This window comes from Notolabrus celidotus, chromosome 4 (assembly GCF_009762535.1).
Source record: "Notolabrus celidotus isolate fNotCel1 chromosome 4, fNotCel1.pri, whole genome shotgun sequence".
Taxonomy (NCBI): domain Eukaryota; kingdom Metazoa; phylum Chordata; class Actinopteri; order Labriformes; family Labridae; genus Notolabrus; species Notolabrus celidotus.
Genome location: NC_048275.1, coordinates 10,031,235 through 10,049,399, shown reverse-complemented (window position 1 = coordinate 10,049,399; position 18,165 = coordinate 10,031,235). Strand labels below are relative to the sequence as shown.

Here is an 18,165-nt window from a genome sequence, read left to right as displayed (position 1 = left end):
GCCCTGTTCAACTTCACCCTTAGTCTCTGCTTTGCTAACTTCTTTTGAAACTTTATTTTCTTTGCTTGATTCAAGATCGGAGCTTGGACATTTATTAAGCTCTGAATTTATCTCTGGTGCTACTGCATTAATTTGATCTTGAGTGCTGTCATTCATCTGATCATAGCTTAGAGATGGCTTTCTTTCTCGTACAGTTACCATTATCCCTCTGATCTGCAGGCTTTCATCAGCCACTGGAGTCTTGATCCCACCCAAAACAAGATTAATTGAGGGTGCTGAGTCCTCAAGAACTGCTTCACTTTTGCTCTCAGTCTGTTCTTTCGTTGTAAGTTGGGATCTCTTGACTTCAACTTGAGGTGTAGCCTCATTCTCCTTGCTGACACTGAAGGTGTCTACAGAAGGATCATCTTTAAGTCCAGCCATTGTGTTTCCAGAGTTGTTGTTTCCATGATTTGATTCCTGCTTTCCTTGCTTGTTCTTGGGTGGTTGTTCTTTACTTTGCATTGAAGACTCATTATCTTTGTTTTGATTTTTAACTAAGGGAACATCTGTTGTCACAGGATGTATTTCCATTGGTTTTGCACCTCTGGGTTGTTTTGGTAAAGTTTCATCCATTGGTTCTTTGGGAACTTTCTGGGAGTCGTCTACTGACTGACTGGTTGTTGCTGTAGACTTAACTGGTATCACAGCAGAGCTGAAAGGTGAAACAGACTTGACTGGTGCCATCTGTATTCCTTGGGGCTCCATCTGGTGCTTTGGTTTTTTATTGCTGGACATTGTGCTGTCATGCTTTTTAGGAACCTCTTGTGATGGAGGTCTCTGTCGAACACTTAAACTCTGACCACCTCCGAAGTGCTTGGTAGACATTTTGGGCATCAGTCCGTCTCGCAAAGCAAACCCCTTTTCTTTGATTGCAGAAATCTCTTTTTCAGCATGAGCTTTTATCTTTGACGTCAGAATCTCCTGCTTTGTCTGAGCTCTCTCTTTATGGGACAGTGTTTTGGAAGGGTTTGAATGTGGATCTTTACTTGGAACCACACTGTGCTCAGTTGACTTGAGTTTTCTTTCAAGGGGGAGCACAATAGCCAAGTTTGGATCTCTTGGCAGTGAGACATTAGGATGTATCAGTGGGTCATGTGTGTCCAACTTTTCAACTCTGTCTTCCTTTACTTTACCAGTGACAAAGTCATTGTTTGTTTTATTATCTTCATTTATGGGTGGATGGTCTAGTTTAAGGGGTATTTTATCTCCATTGATTGGTGTATTGTCTACTTTGATGGGTGTATTATTTACCATGATGGGTATTGTATCTACATTGATGGGTGTATTGTCTACTTTAAGGGGTATTTTATCTAAATTGAATGGTGTCGTGTCTACATCAATAGGTGTATTATCTACAATGAAGGGTGTATTATCTACAATGATGGGTAATGTATCTACATCGATGGGTGCATTATCTACATTGATGGGTGTATTACTACTGCTAGATAATTTGAATTCTTTGGATGACTCACTGTAAACGTACTGACTCTCTGTCACCTCATTTGGTTTAAAGCTGCCTGCCTCTTCATTGTTTTCTACCTTAGATGTTACAGATTTGCTTGTTAGGCTGTGTTTGTCTTTTGATTCCTCATCCTTAGTTGCCTCCAGTTTATCAGGAGATAAATCTGGTGTTTCATTGGCATCTTTTAAAGAAACATTTCCTGTATCTGGCAGTTTGTGTCTGAATAGTGGTGTATCAGTAAAACCATATTTTTCTCTGAGAAGGTTATACTCATAAAGCCCTCTACTAGCACTTTGTCTGCCAGTAGCACCCAAGTCTAAACTCTGTGGATTCATTTTGGGGGCTTGGTCCTGAACTTTGTAGTCCACATTTTGATCAATATTTAACGTTTCAGGAACATCTTTCTTTGTCTCTTCATCTTTTGTGAGAACTGCGTTTCTGACTTTGTGTTTTTGCTCTCCTCTCATTTTCTCTTTTATTTTGGCCAGTTCTGCTTTAGCTTTAGCTAGCTCGGTCTTAACTTGTTCAACTTTATCAGGCTCACTTTTCACCTGTTGTGGCAGTTTTGGTTTTATTATTGGCTTAGCTGAACCTTCCTGCACCCTCTCTATTTTTGTTGGCTCTGGTTTGGCTGCATTGACTTTGGTTTGTTTTAAATTTGCCTCTTCTTCTGCTCTTTCTTCCAATTTGGCTTTTCTTATCTGTGACATAGTATCAGTTATTACATGTGTGGCTTGAATTGGATCAGTCTCACCAACTTCAGCCTTCGCTTGTTCTACTTTGACTTGCTCCTCTGTCTGCTTTAGTTCCGCTTGCTTTGCTTTTCTTCGCTGTGCTTCAGCTTGTTCGGCTTTAACCTTTTCTTTTCTGATTTGTTCTGCCTCAGCTTGCTCTCTTTCCAATTGTTCTGCTCTTAACTTTTCTTCCTCAAGCTGCTCTGCTTTGATTCTTTCTCTTTTGGCCTCATCAGCTTTAGACTGCTGTATTCTTGCCTGTTCTGTTTTTATGTGTTCTTCTTTGAACCTCTCTGCTTCAGCTGGAGTCACTTTGACCTGCTCATCCTGCTTGTCTTTCATGTGCTTTGCTCCTGCTTCCTCTGTGATATTCCTTTGCTCCTCTGTGACTTTCTGAACTATAGTTTGCTCTGCCTTTGCCAATTCTGGTAGTTTTTCTGTGGACTGCTCTATCAGATCATCCTTTCTCTTCTCCTCAACATGTTCTGCTCTGTCCTGGTTTACTCTCTTGTTCTCTGACAGTCCTGCTAAGACCTTTTCTGCTTTGACTTTCACTGAACCAGTCTGCTCTGCTAAATTTAACTTAGCCTGCTCCACTTTGGGCTGCTGCTCTTTAGCCAAGTTCTGAGCCATTGCCAGCTCTTCTTGGGCGTGTTGTGCTTTTACATGCACTGCTGTGTCCTGTCCAGCCTTGACCCCATCAGACTTTCTATCTTTTGCTTGGTTTTCCATTTTGGGGTCAGACACATTTTCAGGGTTATAATTCTTTTGCATATTGTATTCAAACTGTGGTTTAAGTTCTTCTGGTTGTAAACTTTGTGTTTCATACACATTTGGAGTTGGTGTAAGTTGTTTTCTTTGAGCTGTTTCTTGCATGAGGATAGCTTTGTCTTTATCCAAAGACAGGATGGGTTGGTTTCTGTATTCCTGATGAATATATTTGTTAAAAGTCTGTGACTTATCATCATCTTTCATGACATGTCCTTTGTTGTGTCTACTTTGATTTTCATGTCCTTGATTTTCCTTGAAAGCTTCATGTTGCTGTTGTCTATAGTACGCTGGATTTTCTTCACTGTTACGACTTGAAGCACCGTATTGAGGAAGTTGGTTTGAAATGTTAGAATTAAAAGAGCCATCCATTGAATATGAAGTTTCAACACCATACCTCTCCCCTAACTTGTTGTCCTCCAGCTCTTTATGGATACCTTGTGTGTTTTCTCTGCTGTACTTGTCTCTTGGTAGATGTGGCTCCTCCTTTGTCATAGCTGCTCTTTGGTTATCATGCTGATGTTGGTCTTTTTCCATTGAAGCATTTATCTCTTGTTGCCAAGGATAGACAGCTGCATTCAGACTATGAAGGTTTGTATCCTGACTGTTAGTCTGTCCCCACCTGTCCTGCGAGGACACATTACTATAACCATAACTGTTGTCTTTGAGCTGCTGGTATCTGTCCACCTTTTGGAACTCCCTTCCCACCGTTTCATGAACGTGTTGCTCTGTATTTGGCTTCTTGGTGGAGAGTTCTCTGGTTTGATTGTTGTCAGCATACAGCCTTGGTGTTTCTGTTGCTGTATATGAAGGTTTATACCCGTATCTATCTCCTCCCAGAGTTTCTACATTACCCAACATGCCTTGCTCATAGGGGATATATGACGATAAGTCCTCGTGAAGAGTCTGTCCGTTAGTCAGCTGATTGCTTGTATAATTTTCATATCTGAAGCCAGTGAAACCTGAGTGATGAGCCGTCTCACCTTGCATCTGAGCTGTCTGGTAATCAGAAGCGTATTCTGAATATTGGCCCGTGTATGCCGTCGCAGGCTCATAATTTGTTGTTGCAAATGACGACCCAGGGTTGGGATACTGGTTTACATAATGATGTTGGGCAGCATTTGTCCAGCTGGATTCCTCTCCTTGGGTATATTGAACATCTGTATCTGGGAAATCTGGGATATCTATCACAGTGTCTCTCGGCTCCTGGATGGAGGGCTGTTTGATTCTCTCCTGCGTCTCCATGCCTTTGAACTTGGTGGGACTGTACGTGCTTTTCACTCTTTTTCTGTTGTCTTTAAGATTGAAGAGAAGGCTTGTTGCTCTGGATTTGTAGCTGGACATTCTCATATCAGGAGTGGCTCCCCTGCTTTCAGCACGCACTGGTGGGTGTTCCACAGGTTGAGGGGAAACCGTATACTGCCTGGCATCAAGTGTCTCTGTTTCTTGTTGTGCATGAACGACGGGCGTGAGCAGCTGGCTGATGTTGAAGGGAGTTGTGCTTGTGTTACTACTAACAACATTTGGTGCTTCTGTTTTTGCATAGTATCCAAAGGGGATGTGATTATCATTGCTGTAAGGTGCTCCTTGTTGATTTGCTGACAGGTCAGTTGAGATATTTTGCTCGGTCATCATTTTGATTTTTTGCTGCAGGGCTTTGACGGAGCTGATGGTGTCCTGTACACGTCGAGACATCTCGATGGTTGGCGAGGCAGTTGATGGGCGTTGGGAGGGGAGCCTGTTGGTTCCTAGGCTCTGTGTCCGCTTCCTGTAGGTGTAATAACTCGGCAACTCTGAATCGCACCGTTTCTCCAAAGCTGGAGCTCTTTGGAGCATCGTGGATGTTGAGGTGGAGCGTGGGAGAGTGGGAGGAACTACAGGCGCCACATTATTCATCGGGTATCTGAAACCCCTCTCCTCTCCAAACCTATAATGACCTTGTGGTTGAGCCTCCAGTGAAAGCTCCTTGTACATTGGTGTTTCATACCATTTGGGGAAGTCTGGATAGTGCATAAACCCAGAGACTTGTCCTTGTTGGAAGGGAAACCTGTTATGATCCCTCCACACCTTGAATGGACTAAACTCACTGTGTATAAAGAAGTTAGAGTTACAGTTGACCTGTGCGGTCATGCTTTGTTGACTGTGGGAAGATCTCATAAAAGAGGATCCAGAATTTAAATGAGTCATTGCTGCTACTTCAGAGGAGTAGAAGTTGGTTTCTCTGGATGAGAGTGGGCCGGTTGAGGGGAAATGACCACTGTTAAAGTTGTCCTGGTATGATGTAGAGAATTCAGAAAGCTCCCTCTGTATACTCATCAGAGCAGATTTGTCCCAGCTCGTGTCATCATTCCACTCTCTTGGTTTACCATCTGTAACCGCTCCATCCCGGTGTCCCTCTGAGTTAAAGGCTCTGATGAGGGAGGAAACTCTGGAGCGGCTTCTGCGTTGCTGGGAACTCACCTCTGTGGCTCCGTTGCTGAGGAAGGACAGCTGTTCTCCTCTTAGAGATTCCTCCTCTTGAGAGGTTTCCATAAAGGAGTGCTGGAATGTGGCAGAAACTCTCCCCTGTGTCCTTTCCCCATAAGCCTCCCACTGTGGATCTCTTTGTATCTCAGCACCATACATTCCTCCATGGATCCAGTCCGGTCCATATTGCTGCATCCTATGGCTGAAGCTCTCATGTGCAGCTCTCTTAAGTTCCTCCCTCTCTCTGTCCCTGTCCTGAGCACTCTGGCTGAAGGCCAGCTGTCGGTCTCTCTGGGTGCAGGGTGAAGCCGCACCGAGGTCCGAGTCATTATAGACGGCCTCATCCCCAATGCAGAGACTCCTGAAAGCTCGATCTGTCAGATTGCTGACTTCACGGTCGGTCTCATCCAGATAGGAGCCCGCACTGGAGGTGTCGCTGTAGCCTCCATCACTGTGCTTTCGATGCCCGCCACTCTTTCGGCCTGAGCGGCGTTTCTCAACTGAGGTCATGATGCAGGCTTGTTAACGAAAAGCTCTTTCCTCAGCTGTCCAGTCATTCACGCACACACAGACTTCAAATGTATGCACTCTGCCTGCTGCTGGAGCTTCAGGACCCAGAGTTTGGGGCCTCCAGTCAGGATTTTCATAAAGCCAGTAGCTCCTACGGCATGGTGCCTCTTAGTTGGCCTCCATCCAGAAAAATCCTGGAGCTTGTTTTCCTGCAGGAGAAAGGAGAGCAGAATTAGCCTGGATTTCCCTCTGCACTCACATTTCCATTCATCTCCAAATAAGAGTGTTTTACAATTGTGCACATTTCATGCAATGTATGATGAGCCTGATCCAAAAACCAAAGATGCACACATGGTTTTCTTCAATGCAGACATGTTAGTCATCGTAAGTGAAACACTCCACTTGTTGTGGCCTTGATAAGCTTTTTCTCTTTTGCATTAGGCAGCAATGTACTGTATGTGGTTCTGAAAACAGCCCTGTTAATCCTCCTCCTCAATCACTTTGACCTTCAGAAACATGTTGTGAATAAAACTACACTGTTGCTAGGCGCAGCAAAGACGGCCTCACGTGAGTTATTCTGGGAAAGCAGGACGCAAACTTTGACCACACACACACATGAGAAGACACAAGGTAATTTTGATCATCTTCAGAGTATAAACCAGGTACTGATACTTTTTAATTAATTAGGAGGAAATTAACTAACACATTATGTCACATGAATGATTTATCAGTGCTATCAGGCAAGACCAGATCAGACTGTCTTCAGTCATGTTAGATGTTTATCTTTGAGAGAAGGCTGAACGCTCTGATAAGAACAAGTCGACTGTAACAGTACGTTGAAAACTAATCCTGTAGTAAGACATCTTTAGTTTTACTACAGCAGAGGAGGAACAGGTGGTGAGCAGATTAAAAATATCACAAGTAGAAGTGCTGCTACATTTGTATTTTGGAAGCAAAGTTAGAAAGTTTATTCATGGTCAACGACATAATCTGACAATTAAACATTAAACACAACATGAGAACTTTTTTAGTTGACAAAAATTGTGTTTAAACTTTACTTTAAACTTTAAAAAGAACATTAAAAGATACAAGTCTGTAAAGCAGAAATAGATAAAGAGGAGGTTGTTTGGTACAATTAGTGCCAACTTTTTTAAGAAAGTAAATGTATTTTATGATCCATAAATCTGAACACCCCGGGCCCTGTGTGAGTGCACTGACATACTTGTATCTGTTGACATATTAAATAACCTAGTTTCATAGCTAGCTGCTGCTGAGTGATACTTGTGGAAAGCTTTTGACTTTAGTTGTACAACCTAAGATGTAAGACATGATGTGATGCTTAAAAATCTATTTATTTCTCTCTCTTTAAGACCATAAATCCCTCTCACAGCCTGCCATTGCTCATGTCCTCTTCCAAACAGTGCATTTAAAATAAAAATGAGGGAGCGAGGTAACGTCATGGGTACATTCTGGTTAATTTTACTGCAGCTGCCAGGCAGCCATCAGCTTTCTCAGTCAGTAGTTCATTAATAGTATCTTCTGACCTGGAGGCCATCCACCTCAGACACATCTACAGAAACAGACATTCACCACAGTGCCAAAACAAGCCATGTCTTTATCAAATGGAAGAGTTGCAGAGTTAAAAACGTCATGCAGAAACCTCATTCAACAGAAGACACAGCAGGTCAGACAAAAGCAGACCGTACACTCACTTTTGAGCATTTTGTGTTCAAGCATTAAGAAAACATTCACGCAACAAACACCTTTATTTACTCAAAAGAGAGGCAGACTAGAATATGAAGACATCAGGGTGAAGCATTGTAGGATCATGCACAGCTACGGTTACTGCCCTTTCTTTTTTCTTTTTTGCAACGATAATCTCATGTCAAAGTGTCGGATTGATTCCTGTTCACTCTCGCATGTGACAGGTTTATTTTTGTCCGGTGACGGGCCTCCAGCTCTAAAACCTGACACCAGAGAGGCCTCTTTTTCAGAGGCACTGTGCTCCTAATGCAGACTGAACAGCAGCAAATCTGCCACCTCTGAGAGCAGGGAGGATATAAAGAAATGTTTAGAAATGTCTGACTGTCAGTGGAATAGAATACTGTTCAATTTTCCATATTCCCATAACAAAAGGAATGTGCATTTTCCTTTTGAGACCAAAGAAGGAAACTATACTTGAAGTTTACTTTAATTTATTCATCCACAAAAAAAACACCAGATGTTTTGCAAATGAGACTGCATGCATTTGTAGGGTCAGTTCAATTCACCTGTGTGTGTGCCTTTTAAACATCTACAGGGTAAAGATTTGATCTTACCTTATGGGTTTATAATCCATCATTTAGGCCTTAGTGTAACTTCCTCAAAAGGCTCTGTCTCCTTAGAAAGGCCTCGCCGATCTGATGCCGGTCCCCTCTGAGGTACCTCTGTCTCTTTTATTGACAATAGTCCAAAGGAAAAACCTCTATATAGTCCACATTAGGGTCTGTAAGCATCTCACAGACAGCAGGACTCCGGTCTGCAGACCAGACAGAAATAGAGGAGTTGTCCCAGAGAGAGTGTCCACCATGGGGGACAGAATGAGAGCCTCAGCTAGCATGCGGTTCTGTGAGATCCTTTGGTGTCGAGTGTCAGACGGATGAAACAAACAGCCTCTCACCTATTTATAAATCTGGATGGCGACCTGTTGGCCATTAGCAGCGAGATCTAGCTGTCATAAAGTGTAACAGTTTAACATCTGGACAGGAGGCTGTGAGGTTCAAACCTGAAGAAAACCCTTTTTTTCTTGTGATGTTTTCAATCTCAAGAGGTGTGGAGCCTAGTTTGGGTGCTTCTCAGTGAGACATAAATAACTAAACTGCCTCACACTCGAGTGCCACCCTCTTCACTGAACAAAACTGACAAGCACAACTTCGAGTGTCAACAAGTGGGTCTTGGTCACCACCCACCAGCTAGCACCTCAGTAGGCCTGGAGGACGCTTCCTTTTGAGGGAAAGCCTCTCTGACGGAGACATTCTCACTGATTTCTGTTCTCTGTCCTTCTACAGAAGATTTTACTTAATGCAAAACACTTGAGATATTCCTTTCACATGGACTTACGTTCAAGCACTTAAACTATGGAGGTCTAATCTCCCCAGCTACAGCGTCACTCACCCCCCAGCAGAAAAAGCCATAAGGCAGTGGTAGGGGAGGAACTGTACCTCCCTGTTTCACCCCTCTCTCCACCCTCCCCTCCTTCAACCCGCTGCTATAATAGGAGATTGCTGCAGCAGATAGTTTCCTGGGATTCTTGGCGGGTGAAAGGCTGGCCTGGTGGGATGATGGACACACACACATGGGCTTTAATGGAGACACACTCCTCCACATATGCCCTCACTAATACACATACAGATGGTTTTGCATACAGCAAAGGCTGAGGTAATCCCTTTTTTTAACTAATCTGCTCCTCTCTCTCTAATCCAACACTTCCTGGACTTCTGTTCATCTCTACATTTCTTCCATTGTCATCAGCTGATAACCTCCTCATGTAGAATCGGCTTCAAACAGTTATATCATCTTGTTTTGCTTCCTTCTGGGCCTTCAATGCTCAGCACTTGTTAAAGGAATGTCTTGATTAATAAAATTTAATTTACAAAATCTTCCCTCAGCAAAAATTACGCAGCATGTGTTCAATTTTCCCACTGAAGTTTGAGCTGGAGCCTGCTGTGAGGAAACAGGACAGGTTTCTTGCTCACTAGTTCCCTCTAGTGGACACATTTTAAAACATGTTCTATTTAATTTGGCCTGATCAAGAATTCAGACTCTTTTGATACACAAATCTGGAATTTTTACCACAACTCTGCTTCCAACTTTGCTCCTGCGTGGCCTTGTTGTGGAGCTCCTAAGGACTGTAAGCATTGATCTTGAACGCTGAGGATGCTCTTCCTTGTGCTGAGTAAGGAGGAGCGGAGCTGTGGTTATGTGGCAGACAGCAGACAGGCACATTACTTGCTGCATTAAGATATGCTTTGTTTGTAATATCTCCATTCAGAGATTAGCTTAATTGATTCTAATTGATTGGGTTATTGATCAGCTGTGTTGCAGAGATGTTTCTGTAGTGTTTTTTTTTTTTTTTTTTCGGCCCTTAAGCGTACCGGCCCTGAATGCACTTTGAGTCTGACTTTGGGTCCTTGAATAGTGAAAATGTAGGTGTTGGACCCAGTGTCAAGCCAAAGAATAGTATGTATGTGCCAGTCTCTGGCGGGCATACTGTGTGCATTATATTGTCTGTGGATGGGTGCATGTGCACACGACTCCCTGTTTCAGGACACATCTCCCCACATCCCTGCAAAATATTTCATTACTGCAACAAAAGAAGCCCATTAACTGCACTGTAAGAACAGAGTTCAACTGCTGTCCCCCACATTCACCATGTTTGTCTGCTTTTCTGGCCGCTCTCCAGCTAATTTGATATAACAATGCTCCACAAAACCGCCTCAGGACTTTTTTTAGGTGACAGAAAATTATCAATGATGCCACATGCACAGCTGAATGTCAACATCAACTTGACTTGTTTATCAAATATTAAAGCAGTGAATTATGGGCGCCGTGCAGAACTTAATGATGATCGGAGTCATTATAACTTCAGCATCCTTTGTTTTGGATAATGATTAAATTCCACAACTACTGTATTCAATTTTGGAGGGATTGAATGTGTTTTTCTCCTCTTTTGTGCGAGTTGGCTGGATTCTGTTGTCCATATTGGTACATTTGGGGGAAAAGGAGCTGATTTGTGTGAGGATATTGTGTTATCATTAGCTGCCATGTCAGGGGGCTTAGCATCTTTGCTCTGCGGGCTCTCATGCACTTAAAGCTAAAGCAGTATATTGAACATGAGGTTTTTTGGTAATATTATTTAAGGCATGAATAGACAGAGTACCTGCTATACAACAGGCCTACAATATTATGACACCAAGTATAAAAAAAGTCCAACACAAGAGGTTCTAATTTTGAAACTTTATTTTGACTTCATTTCCACATTCTGACTCAAGAAAGTAAATTTATTGGATGGTAGCTGTGAGTGTTTTCTGTCGGGACATGTGGCGCTCCAAACGAAACAAAAACCCATCAAATCTTTCAAATCGTTCATGTCAAAAGGGTGACTCATACACTGAGAGCTTTATTTTATTGTAATATTTTTGAGGGTATTTACAACATGCAAACATAATGATGTAAAAAAAAAAAAAGGAGGATGTAAGTGCTCTGTGTACAACCTGGCACGACTTCTGACATTATCTCCCTCCTCTGTGTCACCGGGGTGTCGCCTCATCAATTATTGAACCAGTACTTCATGGTAATACATAATTTCGTATCAATTATTCATGATAATGTGTGTGTAGTTTACTTAATTGTGTTATTGACTATCAAAAGTAATTTCCTGAAAATCCTCAAGGACGCAAATTGAATCAGCCAAACTACTGGCCGTGTGCTCGGCGGTGAAGTATTCTCGATGTGATCAGCTGATCCTTTATTCAAGAGTCGATGTAGCGAGGAGACACGTTTAACGACAAATCTAGCCTGTGATGTATCTCTGCATGAAGAGCCCTGAGGTGATGAGTGGTGGTGTTTTTTTATATATAAATTCCACATTGATAAAAAGGAAATTTCATACTTAAGTGGGTTTATTGTAAATGTTCAGGAAGAGGAAGAGGATGAGCCGTCCTAAAAGTAAATAAATAATAAGAGTCACGATCGCTCTCCTCTGCTGGCTTTAAGGGAAACTGATAAATAATGTATCAGAACAGATGGCTGGAGCAAGAGGCAACAGGAGAGGAACATGAGCGACTACATCTTTAATTGTTTTAAAGAACATGTCACAACAGGACCGGTGTGTTCCCTGTCTGCCAGCGCTACAGACGTGCTAACAGAGAAGAAGACACAACCGGCGCTCTCTCCGTCACTGAGACATACTGTATTCTGGCACGTGTACACATTTACATAGAAAAATGGCTGATCAATATTAAAGTGCACTTTCACTTTAAAAACCAAGAGAATGAGAGATTGTTTGAGCCGTTACCGACCTGATGGCAGAAGTATTATATTGCCCAAATTCTTACAGTCCCACCATCAGCTCTACACTTACAGTATACATGCATTAACATTCACAATGTAAGCATCTGATTGAGTTAAATTCACATTATCAAATAGGTCTTTGCAGCACACATGTAAGTCCATTAAATAGAGTCCAAGAGTGCATGAAGACAGATATAGATCCAAAATCACACTTGTGCTTTAACGGGGAAAACAAGGCCCCAAATATTCAGCATTTTTCAAAAACAATAATAATTTACGGTCAAATAAATATTTGAATGTCTGCATCCACACATTGTGATATCATTAGAGTCCCAGGATGTTTCTGGAGTCAAGTCTGTGCTTGTGCTTAGTTTCTCAGAGAAGAGTGAAGGAACAAGCGGCACCATCACACAGATTTAGAGCATCAGTCCATCCATGTTTACGTCCAGCGCCTCACTTTTTCTCCATTTGTTCTTTGGAGCAGTGAGGGTGTTTGTCAGGACTCCCGCCCAGCAGCTGCACCTTGTTGGCCAAACCAGGACTTGAGCTGTCCCCGCCTCGACCCACGGTGCCGGGTATCTCGATGGTGGGGCCCACGGAGGGTCTCGCCAGCCCGGACGCACTCACGCCGACTCCAGACAGGACTCCCACGCCGGCACCTGGCCCGCCTGCCGCAGCTCCGAGCAGGTTCGCAGACTGGAGGACCGCCTCCGAGTGCTCCCGGGCCTTCATGCGAAGGGCGGCCACACTGGCTGTGCGGTTTCCCTGACAACCGTAGGGCGGCAGGAAGGACAAGCCCATGGGGTCGGAGACGCAGCAGGAGCACAAACCATTACCTGGAAGAAAAGAAGTCCAGTAAGAGTCGTAAAAATGGAATTTCATTTTCATGTCATTTTTCTTTCTCCATCAATCAACTCTTATTCAGCGATAAGATGGGACACTTTTTTTGTCTTCTATATCACATAATTGAGCTTGTGACATTCAAGCCCAGCAGCAAAAATACTCACATCAAAATAAGAACTAGCAGGAAAAAAAATAAATGCTTATAAACAAAAACAAAGAGCACACAGTATTTAAAAAACTGGACTTAAAGTGCAGCACTAAATTAAATACTGGAATAACCCTTTGCAGCTTTTTGAAGGTGCTTTAGTGAGAAAGTATGTGCATGGCGTTGAAGGTGAAGGTGAGGGGATGTTGAAGCTACAGCTCAGGAGAAGAAGCAGCTCTTCATTGTGATAGTCCAGATTTTAATGTAGCGTTGAGCCAAAATTATAACAAAAGTTCTGTCATGACACCTAAACACATGAACCTACAGTGAGCTAGCTCTTAGCAGCATTAGCAAAGAAAAACATCCTTTTAACAGGCAGAAACTGTGAACAGAACCAGACTCAATGGTGGACAACCGTCTGTCACGACCGTATGGGCCGAGAAAGTGGCATAGAGGGCGAGACAGAGAGGAGGATAGAGATGAAAAAGATACACAGACAGGGAATGAAGAATAGCAAATGTGTGTGTGCCATTTAATGTGAATCCTGTTTACCTTTCAGTGTAGCGACCTGTGAGAGGGCCTGAGCGTAGGTGGCAGAGTTGAGGAGGGTTCCTGGGATACATGACGGGAAGAAGGGACCACTTGGACCCACTGTTCTGTTGATGCTGGAGAAAACAGAGAAACTGTGTTCAGTCATAGTGGATTGACAACAATCTTTATTAGCTGCTCTTGTATTTCTTTTTGTGACTCTATTCTTACGACTCCTGTGCACTGTAAATCGTATTTGATCTGTATTATAGAGTCATCTGAATTTAAAAAGTTTATTAAACACAGAGATGGACAGGAATGATAGATTTATGTCAGAGTTTACAAGAGGAAGTGTTTGCAGAGTGGAAATTTCCTCTTATTTACATCCTTCCAGCAGTTTGCAAAAATTGAGCTGCTACAACTCTCTCTCATGATAGGTAAGCTTCAACAATCTCCCGTCTGTCCTCACCTCTGCTGCATCTCCAGCGGTTCTTTCTGTTTCCTGCTGTGGTCCACCGGAGACGTAGAGTTGATGCTGCGAGACGGAGGAGTGCCATCGCTCATCTGCTCTTTCCCTCCTTCGGGGTCTGAGCTGCCTCGCTCCGTCTTCCTCCACTTCGCTCTGCGGTTCTGAAACCAAACCTGCATTTAAAAAAAAAAAATTAACAACGAATTAAAAAAAGGAACGATAACACGATTTAATTAATTTTTGCAATTAAAAGTGAAATAACCTCACATTTATTGACATATCAGTCGTTTTTATGCACATATTTTGGTTTTTGAATCAGATTTTTTCGTACTAAACTCCTAATTTCTTCAGAATATCTTTTATTTCACACTTCAACAAATGCACACTCAAAGCACGCTGATTAATATTTTTTCCAGCTTGTTAAGGGGCAAAAAAAAAGTTTGAACAAATGCTTCATGTTAGTTTTTTCCTGCACATCAGAGGCATTTGAATGTCTCACACCAGCGCTTGAACGTCCCACAGCCCCCCTGACTTATCCCCCAAAACTTCCCCATCCACACAGCTGAGAACATATAGCCAAGTTCTGGTGTCTTAATAGAATGAAGGTCACTGCCTATAACAACATTTAATTGAGCAATTTTTCATTATCATATTTTAATGACTTCCCACTGACAGTTGTGCTGCCCGAGAGAGGGGCAGCTATGATGAAGTCGTTTATTTCCCTATTTAGTGATTGTTTGACAACATCAGATTCGATTAGGACTCGGTTCTAGCAGGCATTAATCATGATGTGTGAATGGAGGTTAGAGCCGGTGTGTGTGTGTGCTCTGCATCCCTGCTATTGTTAGCGGAGGTAGAGACGATGTCAACAGCCTAACAAAACACGTGCATTCATTCGGCATAAAGAAAGGACAACATTTTGGTGGCAGGACAACAATACAACCAATGGACTTATCTCACCCCTGCACCTTCCAGCTAGAAGTCGCGCCCCCCCCCATACACACACCCCTCTCTGAATGGGCTATAATTGCTCCATTAATCTCAATTTGCCGCGTGCTCTTAATGCGGGGGAGGCCCATTGACACTTTACAAAAAGGGGGGGCAACAACACTACAACAGAAAGGAAATTTATTTTCTAATAATAATGTAAGTTTAATATCCCTGCATACTGCGCTGGATTCATGTTCAGATTTAATAATAGGAATGTGGTAATCGGATTAGGAGGGGAATAATTTGTTTACAATCCCTAATTTACAGCGCTGGATTCCATTATCAACCCTGCCATTGGGTTTAAGCGATAGTAAGATGACCCAGGGGAACAAAAGGCAAACTATTATATTTCCCACAATTAGATCTGCGCGCACAACAAAACCCAAAAGCAAATCTGGAATGCAGGAAATTACATACAGGACACATAACTTAATTACATCTGGCCAAGTTTATAACAGAGCATATGTGCAGGGCACGAGCGGAATATAAATTGGTAAATTTAAGGTGCGTGTGTTTTTGTGTTTCAAAGTGTGTGTGTGTGTGTGTGTGTTTGGCAGAAACACAGAAAAACAGAGTTGCTGAGGCTGCAGGCTTTGCCCTTCTTTTTTTAAAGCATATCCCTGTGCGCGTAACGGGACAGAGATCAGCACGGATGATGTATTCCTACCTTTGAGACGCGGACAAATTAGTGAGGAACATTATCGCTGCTTAATTATGAATGACCGATTAATCAAGCTAATCTAATATTCACCATTATGTTGATGTTATTAAAGTGCATCGCTGGGATGACAGAGTGGCTTCATTTACCCTTCCTCGCGTGGTCAAACGTGCCCGTGCAGGACGTACTATATGACACGGCTGCAGATTGAAACCACGTACCTGCACCCTGGCCTCCGTCAGGTTGATCTTCATAGCCAGCTCCTCGCGCGTGAACACGTCCGGGTAGTGAGTCTGCGCAAAGACAGCTTCCAGAGCCTCTAACTGCAAAAACACCCAAAGTTCATTTGGTTACATTTCTTTAATTGTCGTCTTTGTTTTCCTCTCATGATGAAGCTTCTTCTTTAAATCATCATCCTCATCAGGAGGAGCCTCTTTTTATTATATGAACCCTTAATGTTGCATAGAGCTGCATCTTACATTTGAATATAGGATTTAAAAAGTTGAGGCCAAATTAATCTTACAATACTGTAAATAAAAGAAGTGATTAGTTGTTTAGATCAAATGAGCTTAAATGACCTGCATGCAGAGAAAACAGGCGGATTAAAGGTTTCCATGTATGACCCTGAATAAACAAAGATCTTCACAAGTTTCCTAAGCTTCCTATTTTTATTTTTATTGTTTTGAATCAATTATTGTATCTTATTTAAGGTATTTATTGTGTCAGATCAGTTATTAAAACCTTTAGTGTTTTGTCTTGTCATCTGGACAGCATCACTCTCTTCATAGGTCTGAAAACTTTAAATATGTTTGTTTTCTTTCCCTTTCTTGAAGAGGCCTGTGTCTCCTTCTCTTCCACTGAATTTTCTCATGTTTTCTGAATGTTGTGATTTGTCTTCTCCGGTTGGTGGTTACCTGTTGCAAAGTAAATGTAGTTCTGTTTCTGCGCTGTTTTCTTCGTAGAAATCCATCATCAAAATCAGCCGGAGCGTGGTTACCAAATCCGCTTGAATTCACTGAAACAAAGTTAATCAGACATCAGTTTTACACTTTGTAAAATGGTTTATTTATTTTATTTTTTTATTCAAATAATTCAGTGAAAAGGGTTAAAAGCATTGTCTATAAAATGCAGGAACAAATCTAACTATAAACGTTGGCCACAGCAGATAGATTGGGGTATTTACTATCTGGCACATTTTGGTGTTTCCATTAGTTGCATGAAACATTGATGTCGGGAGTCTGAGGGGAACCATGACGGACTAAGAGCCATGACACCCAACATCTGTGCCCGGGACAAAACACCCCCTCTGCCCTGGGGCCAAACCACCAGCGCTTTTCCCCACAACAGCCAGCAGATTGACACAGCAGAGGGGAAAAATCACTTTAACCCTTCATATCCAGCTTTGTGTGAAAGCGAAAATATCCTGTGATTAAAACTGATATACACGTTCATGGTGATGAATAAAACATCCAACTCGAGGGGGGAAAACTTAATTTTTTAAAGGTGAAAAATGTCTTTGTGGAAGCGATTTGATGAAATCGTTTAATATTCACGACATGGAAATACGTTTTGCTTTTATAGGCCTGATTATTTTCCATTTTTCTATTCTACTTTGAATTATAGTGAAGAAATTATTTAAAAACTATCAATAAAAAAAGAAAACACCTGCTCAGGCCTACTCGATCCATGAACAACACACGCTTTTTGTGCGTAATTACGCAGCGCGAACATGCTAAAACTTTTAAAGAAAGACATTATAAATAACCAGCAGCTGAAATTAATACATTTAAAGACAGTGCATAAAAATACCGAAGAGCAAACTTACATGTGTTGGAGCGGCAGCACTCTCCGTCCAGCTGAGGCGGACAGTGGAAGTAGAACATCCTGACGCGTCTCCGAGCTGCCGAACTGAACCTGGAACAGAGACAAAAGTTTTAGCCCACAGCCTCACACCCGCTACAGCTGCTGCGGTGAAATTCACATCTATTTCTGGAAATGAGACATTAGTTTAGCGCTAAGAATAGGTGGCAGCGCGCGCGAGACTTGGGAGGGCTGAAAGTTGATGAAGAGAGAGGAGCGTACCTGCAGAGGATGCTGAGGAGAGTGACTTCCCGCTCTGAGGGAGGAGGTGACTGCTGCACTTCCTCTGACTCTCTGTCTGGGAGTGTCCACATCTCTCTCTCTCTCGCTCTCTCAGCCCTCTCTCTCTCTCTCTCTCTCTCTCTCTCTCTCTCTCTCTCTCTCACACACACACACACACACACACACACACATCTCTGTGTGTGTCTCTCTGGGAGTGTCCAGATGTCTCTATAACTGTATAACTGTCTGCAGAGTGTTAAGGCTTTCAGCTAGTGTCGCAGAATCTCACGCCTAATTGGTCCTAATCGGATTATCACGGCTTTGTCTCTCTCACCCCCAACCCCTAGTGTGTGTATGTGTGTGTGCGCGTGTGTGTGTGTGTGTCTGAGAAAGACAGAAAGAAAGAGTAGTGAGAGA

The 18,165-nt window shown here is 42.6% G+C and overlaps 1 protein-coding gene across 1 annotated transcript; it reads right to left on the bottom strand.

Annotated features, from left to right (window-relative positions):
* Positions 1-11,798: 11,798 nt before the first annotated feature.
* On the bottom strand, positions 11,799-17,859 carry drgx (dorsal root ganglia homeobox). Its single transcript, XM_034681180.1, has 7 exons — positions 17,749-17,859; positions 17,492-17,580; positions 16,581-16,681; positions 15,888-15,989; positions 14,019-14,191; positions 13,574-13,686; positions 11,799-12,869 (listed from the first exon to the last, which is right to left on the bottom strand). Exons 1-7 carry the CDS (start codon positions 17,838-17,840, stop codon positions 12,487-12,489), a joined length of 1,053 nt encoding a protein of 350 aa, XP_034537071.1. The 5' UTR covers positions 17,841-17,859; the 3' UTR covers positions 11,799-12,486.
* Positions 17,860-18,165: the final 306 nt, after the last annotated feature.